The sequence below is a fragment of the Brachypodium distachyon genome, chromosome 2 (genome assembly GCF_000005505.3).
Source record: "Brachypodium distachyon strain Bd21 chromosome 2, Brachypodium_distachyon_v3.0, whole genome shotgun sequence".
Taxonomy (NCBI): domain Eukaryota; kingdom Viridiplantae; phylum Streptophyta; class Magnoliopsida; order Poales; family Poaceae; genus Brachypodium; species Brachypodium distachyon.
The window spans coordinates 25,193,418-25,203,921 of record NC_016132.3 but is presented as its reverse complement, the minus strand read 5'-3'; the positions used below and the strand labels follow the sequence as shown (position 1 = coordinate 25,203,921).

Below are 10,504 nucleotides of genomic sequence, written 5' to 3'. Positions count from 1 at the left end.
CAAAAATTATGCGACGCCTTATTTTCATTGATAAGACATTTACACTATTATTAAATTATACTTGGTTTATGTGTTTATAAAAAAATAGTGTTAATATTAGAGGCAATTGCACCGCTAGCCCAACAACTTGCGGGGTGGGAGCATTTTAGTCCAACAACTTGAAAACTGAGCAAAACTAGTCCCAAAACTTGATATGCGGATTGGTTACCGGTCCAAGAGAATCAGGAAGCGGCACGTGGCATGTTTAGTGGCCCAGACGTGGTTCGGTTTTTTGCTGATACCCCCCGCCCCCCCCCCCCCCCCCCCCCGTTTTTTTACAAATTAGTCTCGCACACCCCTCAAGTTGAAGCGATTTTGTCCTACTCCCCATCTTCGTTCTCCCCATTTTTCCCGAGTCGGCGGCGAAATCCCTAACCCTAGAAATCCGGCGAGGCCGCCGGCGACTACATCCCATACTCCTAGCCGAAGAAATCAACAGCAGCGGGCGGACGAATTCGTTTGGGGGGCGAATTCGGTTGGACTCGGCGGAATGGGCGGCAGCGACTTCGCGGGGTCGAGCTTAGCGGGCGGCGGCGGGTGGGCTAAGGTTACGGGCGAGGTGTTCTGGGATCCAACAGCAGTCCGTAAGGTACAAATTTGCAATGGTTTTGCTTTCCTTTTTTTCATTTCATCTTTGTGTTGATTTCTTTGATTCCGGTTGATTCGGTGGCCATTTTAATCAGTTTTTAGTTTGGAATTTTTTTTATAGAACAATATCAAGGATCAGAAGGATGAAGGGAAGAACATGTCGACCTCTGAGATCAATCTTAGGCAGTACAATAACATTGTTGCTGCTTTGGAAGGAGAAAATAGGAGGCTAATGGACAGTGTGAAAGAACTGGAAATGGTCATAGACAAGATGAAGCAGGAGAAGAAGATAATGAAAAGGCGACATAGGCTAGAGATTAGAGTTAGAGATGGGAAAGAACTATGCATTGTGATGTTCGTAGGAGCTTTTGCAATTGGGTATGTTGTAGCTGCATTGATCACAAGGGGGTTCATCTAATGTAATTGCTGTTAGAAATGCAGCTTGTAATGTTTGAATGAAATGTAGTTTGGAATGTTACTGAATATGTTGTGTCAGATTCAGTTTGAAATGAATATGTTCAGATTCAGTTTGAAATGAATATGTTCAGAGATTGAAGCGAAATAGACAACATTATTCAGTTTGAATTTGCTGTGTCAAATTTGATATCCATATTTGAGTTGCTCTGTCTAATTCCAGTTTCATATTCAATTTGAAACAGCATATTGCAATGAAATTAGAGATCCAGGTAAAGAAATAGACCATGTTTACAACCCAGTTTCATTGTGAGCCATCTAAAACTCCTGCTTCATGTCCAGGTAAAGAAATAGACCAAAATGCAAAGCAAAATAAGACCACAGTACCATGCTTACATCCCAGTTTCACATAAGACCACATGAACAAAATATGCCAGTTTCACATAACCAAACTACACTAATTCTCATCATTTGGTGCATTCTGTGTCACTGTTATCTCTTGTTCACCACCAGGGGCATTGAGATCTGGATTGGCTTGTGCTTGCTGGCCCTGTTCATCATCACAAAAAAGCAAGAAGTGTAGAGAACCTGGGCCTATGTTATATGTTCTCTTTTCCCCCTGGCCTTAGCTTCATCTCTAGAAGTAGCAGATGCAGCTCTAGCAGTAGCAGATTCACCTGTTGCACTCTTTCCTCTCCTTTGGCCAGCATTGCTTCCCCTTCCTCTGCTTTGTCCTCCAACAGTAGATGCATCAGCTTGAGCATCAATTTCAGTTCTCCTTCCCCTGCCTCTCACCTGTCCTCCAACAGCAGCTTGAGCATTTGTCCTTCCCCTGCCTCTGCCTTTAGCTCCAGCATTTTTTCTTCCCCTACCTCTCACTATTTGTCCCCTGCCCCTCCCTTCTCCAGTTCCTCTAGCATTCCAATTAGCAGTACTCACCCTGGTAGTTGGTAGGCCCTTGCACCAACAACAAATGTGCTCTCTTCTGGCAATGGATCATGTGTCCTATTCACCTGCCCATGATCTCTTTCCTGAAAATGTACAATCTTTGTTTTGATACTACAAGTTTGCAAGAAATAACTTTTGTGGGATAAAACATTTTGAGAAATGAGTACCTATTGGTCCATCCTGTGTATCATGCTTTCCCTCTGATTCATTGGATCCAGTATAGGGTTAGGATTTTGTGGCTCAAGGTTCTGCAGAATAAGCAACCATATTAATATTGTAAGTAACTAAAGTGGACATTTACAGCCATAAGCAGTCATTTTTCCTGGATGGTATTTTTACCTGGAGTATTGATGGATCATCAACATCTTCTTGCTCTTCATCATCCTGGTGTTGCTCAACATATCTGTTGTGTCCTTTCTTTTTATGGTCAGCTTTGCCACAAATTGAGCAATGCATAGTACATCCATGCTTTGTGATATGCTTGGCACCATTGATCTCCTTCTCCTCATGTGCTTTTTTCCTGCTGTGCTTAGGTCTACCCATAACTTTTGTGTAAAGTGGTGGATGTACTTTCACTCCATTTGTTTTCTCCCAGAACAATCTGCCTCTCATTGGAACCAGGTTATCTTCATAAGCCTTCCTATATGTATCAATGTTGTAGCAGCTATGAACCATGGATTCAGGGTCAATCCTTGCTTCTCTATAACATGCAATGGCATGATGGCATGGTATGCCAATCAGCTGCTGTCTTCTACATTCACACATTCTCTTGTTCATATCAACACAGTATTCCCACTCCAGCTCAGCAAATCTGACATGGTAAAGTCCTCCTCCAGAATATAAAACAAATGCATCGGCAGCCCAAGCAGTGAACTTGTCTATTTTCTTCTTAATCTTAGGACATATGGTACCTGGCCATTTCTTTTTCTCTGGATCCTTCTGCTTTGTCTGTATCCTTCGAACCATTTTGTAGAAGATGGTCTCTAACATAGATAAAACTGGCAGTGCCCTAGCTTGTAATATGTAGCTGGTATCAAAAAGAAAAGAAACATCTTATAAGAACAAGCATGATATGGTAAGGCATGATATGATAAGGACATGCATGATAGATAAGGACAGGCATGATATGATAAGGCATGATATGATAAGGACATGCATGATAGATAAGGACAGGCATGATATGATAAGTACCTGTTGTAAACTTCTGAATGGTTGTTCAGCTGCATATCACACTTAGGGAACTCACTGTAAAATGCCTTAATCCATGTGTCTGGCACCAGCTGCTCCACCCAAGCATATGCTTCCTCATTGTCATTAAACATCTTTTCTGAATTTACTTGCCACTTTGGAACATCAGTTGATCTTGCTATGGCCCAAAGATCATTTTTCAGAACTTCTCCTTCATGCGCTGCCCTCTGGAAGTTTTGGCACATATGCTTAACACAAAATCTGTGCTCTGCATCTAGCCAAACACTTTGGATAGCATTTATTAACCCCTGCAATTCAGTTAAAACTCATTGAGAACTAATCATTACAGCACCTCATTTTATTTGTTATGGAGTAAGACACATACCTTCTGCTTATCACTCATAAATGGAAAATGGTGATGTGTTAGTTATGTTCAGATCATCCTTGAAGGTAGTCAAGAACCACTCCCAGGAGCTAGTGCATTCAACTTCCACTATAACCATTGCAATGGGATAGATGCAGTCATTTGGATCAATTCCTACTATTGTTAACAGTTGCCCTTTGTACTTGGTTTTGATATGGCATCCATCAACACAAATAAATGGCCTGCAAGCTTTCAGAAATCCCCTTTTACAAGGGGCATATGACCAATACAAAGTGGACAAGTGATCCTTGGAGGGCCCATTTCTAGTGGCTTTGACTTTGTTTGTTGACAAGAAGAACTTGGAACCAGGATTAGCCCTCCTCTGTTCTTGTCCATAGTCCCACAGTAAGCTGAACTGAGCATCCTCATCTCCATGTATTTATTCCAATGCTGCTTTTCTAGCCCTCCCAAGCTTCCATCTACTAGGGCACATGCTGAACTCCCTCCGAACCTTGTTTGCAAAGCTCTGCAAATCTAACTTCTGGTTGTCTCTAAACTCATCCATGAATCTCTCTTTCAGAAACTTAGCAGTTAGTGTCTTCACCTCCCAAATTTTTCTGACATGTGTGATTTTCATCATAAGTTCTAATGGTGAGACCCACAGACCTGCTATCAGTTGTGGCTTTCAGCATCCAAGTACATACAGGCTTGCAAATTGCCTCAAACCTCTTTTTTTCATTCCTCACCTTCTGGAGCTTCACTCTGTTTCTGATGCTATAAGCTGCCAAAGCCACCCTTAACTCCTTTACTTCATTAAACACTATACCTACCTTGAACACTGGATTATCCATGTCAACATGTGGACTGAATGCTTTAAATTTGTAATTCAACTTCTCCTCTTCTTCTATGGCAGTATCATCTTCAAGCTCAGTTATCTCTTCTTTCTCATTGTGATCATTTAATTCTTTTTCCACATTGTCTACAAACAGGTCATCATTTCCATCTAGAGCATCATAGTCATTGTCAGCAAAATTTGAATCTACTGAATCATCTTCAGAAAACACTAACTCCTCAATTTCATCTTCCACAAAAGCTGCTTCTCCATGATCATTTTTGTCAGCTTCTTCTTGAACATCTTCCACTTCAACTGACATATGATCATCTGGACCTTGTTCTTCAACTAACCTACGAACATCTTCCCCTTCAACTGATTTATGACAATCTTGTACACAAGGTTCCTCCCTAGCCTTCTTCTGTTCTATGATAACATCAGGTAATTGTGGACCACCTCCACTGTAAATCACATCATCTCTAAATTTCTTCAGGAAATTCCTGTGATCAATTATAAGGTTCAGTGACTTGTCATGCTCAGCTGCGTTGATCATGTCCACAATATCAAAATCTGATTCAATGCATTGAAGCGCTCCCTTTTGATGAACATCCATCCCTGGCCTGCACCAATACACACGAAGTTTTCCATCCATCTCGTACCCTATTTGCTTCAAAATTTCCTTAATCGAAAGCAAAAACCATGTCTCTCTGTTACAGTTGTCGATGGAAGCAAATTGAGGGTACTCATAATTAAGTGTCTCACCAAACCCACAAAATATTCCATCGTGCTCAACAACACATCAGAAAATGTCACCAGAAGGATGTAAATTATCAAAATACAGAACAATAATTATAACAATTTTCAGAAATTCCTCACTTGAACATCTCAAATCTGAACATGGACCAACAACATGTCTTATAGGCCCATCCCTACCGACCATTAGGGATAAATTAGCCATAATATCAACGAGACATGAAATCTGAGACATTTATCTACAGCGGATTAACCCAGATCATCACAGCCCAAAACCCTATCAGAAACCCCGCCTAAACCACCCCAATCGCGAGAGCCAGTGCGTGAAATCGAAGCACATACCATATTCTGGCGACCCATCGTCCCATTGACGGAGCCGCGGCTCGGGCCGCATCGATGTCGTCGTCGATGATCGGCCGCCGCGTCGTCGTCGTCGTCGTCGAGAGAGAGGACGGGCGGAACAGGGGAGATGAAACGCTTCAGCTTCGATGGGGTGGATATGGAAAAGACCTAGGTTTTCGGGGGGATTTTGCAAAAAATGCTTCGATCAGAACAGCCCGACCGAGCCGTGAAATGTTTAATCCCGAGGGGCTTTTCCAGAAAAGTGCAAATCGACCGGCTGGAACCCCCCAAAGCACGCCACGTGTCCAATTTGGACTAATCTAGTCTATTTTGCACAACTAATCCAGTTTTGGGACTAGTTTCGCTCAGTTTTCAAGTTGTTGGACTAAAATGCTCCCACCCCTCAAGTTGTTGGTCTAGCGATGCAATTACCTCATAATATTATGCCACATAATAAATTATATACCAACAGGAAAGGGTTTGGTCGTTGTTTTATTCCAACGGATAAAAGTACGTATATTTGTTGATGGAGCGAAATGGATTGCTAAAAAGGTTATCCTTATATTACATCAAAAAGGTTTGAGAGATCTCAATGTGGCTCTACTCGGCTTAGTTTGTTCTATTATGTGTTTTCCTATAGTTAACACTATGCGAAAGATGTGCATGATACATTCTACATTAGCTATGTGCGGTTGTCATGTTTTCTTTTGTGTATTTTAGGACATTCAGCAATATATCTCTTTATATTGGGTGTCTCTAAAGTTTAGTTCGTTAGCTTGTTTGCAATAAAATAGTATGTATTTAGGTTCAAAATAATGGACAGCTCATCGATAGAGAGAGGGGATAATTCTATCCTGCAAAGACACAATGCAGCCCCACAACACCATACAAATTCTAAAGATGCATGATATCTCGGAGAATGACAACAATTGATATAAGCACCTTTCTTGTGTTTGTTATTGTTTGACGATATTTTGTACACGTTTATCTGCTTGATTACATGTGATTTATACAATAATACACAAGTGCAGGATCGATACTTGTTGATGGAAATCACAGAGATTTCTTGTGCGTACAAACGGCTGCACGTGTAATACATGTGCGCTAGAAATAAACCTCCTCAAATACACGCATGCAACATCCCTGCGTGTGCGTGCGCGCGTTGGTGCTCTTTATTTTCTGATTTAAACGCCCATATGGATAATACGTGCTGCTGTACATGTGTATGCATGGAAACTAACGTCAAGTATATATGGGAGCTAATATGATAGGTATGGCAAAGCATTGACTGATTTACGTATATACAAGTTGATTGATTTGTGCTTGAGAATAGAAGGCGGTGGTAAAGCTTTCCAAAACAGTGATGGAGCCGTCAATGGGAGGAGGGCTCTTTCCATCTTCTGAGCCCTAGCTCACGCATATATAAACCAACACCCCGCACCCCGGCGGCGGGGGGGGGGGGGGGGGGGGGGGGAGGGGGGGAACGCACCCCAGACGGCAGGATGCACAGCAGCCTCGTAAGGGCGGCCGCGCGTGTCCTAGGCAGAGGGCAGCGAGACGCCGCACCCGGCAAGCCAAGAACGCCCCCGACTCGCCTAAGGCATCAGCCGGCTGGAGGTAGAAGGAGCACTTGTACTCATACGTGCATCCAAGATCCAAACACCAAAAGAGCACACACGGACAAGAGGAAGAAGAAGCAGCCGGCCAATAGCAGCTGGATAGACGACATCAAGCATCGATCGCTTCTTTCTACAACGGTAAGGACCATGGTAGATTTCTCTCCTTCCCTCTTGTTTTCTCTGTGCAGTTCGTCTCCGTATGGTTGGCTGTTTTCACACAGCCAACGTGCCGAGGATGCCGACGTGCGGTCTGTCGGCAGGCTCCTCGGTCTTCACCGATGCGGGCGTTGCAGCTGGGTCGCCGGGCCCACTAATACACAGCCCGCCGGCGCCGATGTGTTGAGGTCACCAAGACCTGCTGCTGAAGAAGGCGATGCTGCTCGTGTTGCTTGTCACGTGCGACGGCGACGGAGATGCCGTGGCCAGCTGCTCGGCGGCCTTGCGCAACTGTGGCATCGACTTGTCACGCTCGCCAGCGCCTCGACCAAGGCGCCCGGCCTGACGGTAAGGGCCACACCCTTCTTGTGCGCATATATATATGTATGAAACTCTCGTCCCAGGCTTGGACGCGAAATTGCCGGCCACCGGCATGCTCAATGTCGGGCAGTACGGCGACATGTCACCGCGGGTTGTGACTTGCAGCTTGCGGGCATTTTCCTCTTCATGTTCCGCCATGCGTGGAACTGGGTTGGCGCATTCTTCACCGACATGGTATCGTTCTAGATGCGCCGCTCACGGCGGCCTTCTACGTGGTGTCCCTCGAGACGCCGCCTTACACGGTGCCCACCGTGGGGCACTCTTCACCGACTTAGCATCATATATGCTAGACGCCGCCACTCGTGGTGGCTCTCTACGTGGTGCCCATCGTGACACCGCCATACACGGCGTCCACTATGGCACATTGTAGTCTACACCGCCACCGATATCTACTCCGACAATCATCCTCGAAGTCGTCCAACCTCCAACGAGGCGAAGTTGTACTCCACCGACTAGTCCTTCTCCGATGAGGTAACACATTACTTGCTTGCACCGACGAGGTGCTAGCAAGTCATCTCATCCGACAACGGTAAGGCAGACATCACCAGGCCCGGCACCGACAAGGCGAAGGCCACCTACCTGTCTAAGCCGACGAGGCTTAGACATCTTCATCATCGGACAACGACAAGCCAGAGTTCTACGGCTAAGCATCGCCGGAGTGATGGCGTACCGCTCCACCCCTCCACTTCACCTCCACATCACCACCGTACGCCAAGCACGCAAGGAAAACGAGACTTGAAGACGACGACCATTGCAGCAGCTTAATTGGAGGTGTCTCGCGGTTTGATCCGTGGGAGTAATTAAACGGGAGCTTTACGAGGCCCCGTGAACCAGGACACCACAATCGCCAAATCATATTGGCCGCGCTAGCAGGCCATGGAGCGCACTCCATTAAGGGAAATTGTTATTTTGTTTCTCTAAGTGAGATTAATAAAATGCATATTTTCCTATATTCTATTTGTGTATTTAGGTACACTGGCACGCCTGCATTTTATTTCCCCCGGCGCACGAGAGATATTTTTTAAGTATTTTTTCTTGTCAAACAGTTATTTTGAAAAGTATTTTACTAAAAATATTACAGATATTGAGTTGTAAATTTATGGTACTCCCTCCGTGGTTCCGACCAATATTACTTGTCTCAAATTTGCCCAAATATGAATGTATTTATGTTTAAAAAGCATTTAGATACATGTAATATTTCGACAAATAATATGGGTCGGAGGGAATAGTTATTTCATGTACGTTAGATTAGTTCCATTAATCGATTCGGCATCTTTAACATGGTTATCGTGAACAATAATGTACAAACATCGAGAAACTCTCGGTGGATAATGACATAAGAAAACAAAATAAACTCTACGTATAATGTTTGTGTTTGTCTATATATCATCAGATTGAACATTTTTAAAAATATATAAAGAACCTCTTAAACTTTTAGTGTGGTTCAGATTACCCCCTCACACTCCAACACCACTTAAAATACCCCCCCCCCCCCTCAACTCTTGAGACCATTTACAAAACCCTATTCCGTCCACCTCGTCTCTTTAATTAGTAGCATCCCCGTATCTCACCCGAATCGCTCACTTCCCTATCCCATCTAGTTCGCGCTCCTTCCAAACAGGTGTTGCAGGACCCATCCTCTGGTCACTCATAGTGTTGCCGGGGTGGTTGTTGTCCTTCACTCGGTGCATGATCGGCGGATTTTGGCTACTGTTGATGTCGATGTTGCCCTCTCGCTACAGGAGAACCCATGGTGCATGTTGACGATTGCAGTAGATCTAGGACTCTCGACGCATGCACTGCTGCATGAGCTCGCCACCACAGCAATTGCACATTGTGTTGGAGAGTTAGATCAGACCATGTTGTTCTCTCACATTGTTGGTGATAACGTCATATATATAGTTTTGAAATTATACCATCACATGAGGCTTAATTGAAAGGGCGATGATATGCATGGTCACCGGCTAGCATAGTATTCAATTTTAGTAACCAACGGAGAGATCCGCCATCACTTATGGATGATTTGGTAGACGGTTGAGTTCGGAGGAGGACGGAAGGAGCTCCATGAAGAAGTCAAAAGTAGCGGTATGGTTTTGTTATTTGTTTCCTCATTCTCAGGGATATAGCTATCAAAGCTATACATTGGAGCAATGATCTCACTGGTTCAAACTGTTTGGCCTTTTCTTGTCCGAAGGGATGCAGGATCGGAGATGGTATTAGGTGACATGATCTTTGGGGGAACTCGAATTCATCAACTATTTTTTACCAGAAAAGACGAGTCCTTCAACTATTTTTCACAGGAAACACACGAGTCCAACAATTCTTCACATGAAACTTTAGCATTGTTGGTTAACTCAATATTGACATGATAGGGCGAAATGATGGAAATGTGTACATCACTCTACGACAACATTGCAAACGACACCAAGTGACGAGGGGTTACCTCGGTAATGCCCATGTTGAGGGGCTTTGTGTTTAGGGAGAGCGACATGTGTGTATGTTGGTGATTCCGTCGGCTAACAAGGACACAGGGGACACGGTTTTACCCAGGTTCAGGGCCCTCGAAAGGTAATACCTCTACATCCTGTTTGTCTAATCTGTTATTGATGGAGAGATTACAAGGTTGCCGTGGAGGCTAAGGTGTGCAGATGAGATCTGGCGAGTGCGTCTAGGCGGCTTGTCCTCCTTGGCTCCCTCTCCTGGTCCTTTATATGCAGGAGGTCAGGTCTCGGGTGGAGTTCAAGTCGGTTACAATAGAGAGATGTACTCTAATTGTCTTCCTAATCTTGAGCCGCAAGATTAGGCATATGAACTCCTGGAGTCGTAGTAGGCCTCTGAGTGGGTTTTATGCTGGGCCGCAATGGGTATACCAAAAATGAG

The 10,504-nt window shown here is 44.3% G+C and overlaps 1 protein-coding gene across 1 annotated transcript; it reads left to right on the top strand.

Annotated features, from left to right (window-relative positions):
• Window positions 1–310: 310 nt before the first annotated feature.
• Window positions 311–1,166, top strand: LOC112270657. Its single transcript, XM_024458591.1, has 2 exons — window positions 311–628; window positions 749–1,166. Exons 1-2 carry the CDS (start codon window positions 530–532, stop codon window positions 1,043–1,045), a joined length of 396 nt encoding a protein of 131 aa, XP_024314359.1. The 5' UTR covers window positions 311–529; the 3' UTR covers window positions 1,046–1,166.
• The last annotated feature ends 9,338 nt before the right edge of the window (window positions 1,167–10,504 follow it).

Coding starts and splice junctions, on each gene's coding strand:
- LOC112270657 (XM_024458591.1), top strand. CDS start 530: ATGGGCGGCAGCGACTTCGCGGGGTCGAGCTTAGCGGGCGGCGGCGGG. Junction 629..748: donor ATCCAACAGCAGTCCGTAAG/GTACAAATTTGC, acceptor TTTTTTTTATAG/AACAATATCAAGGATCAGAA.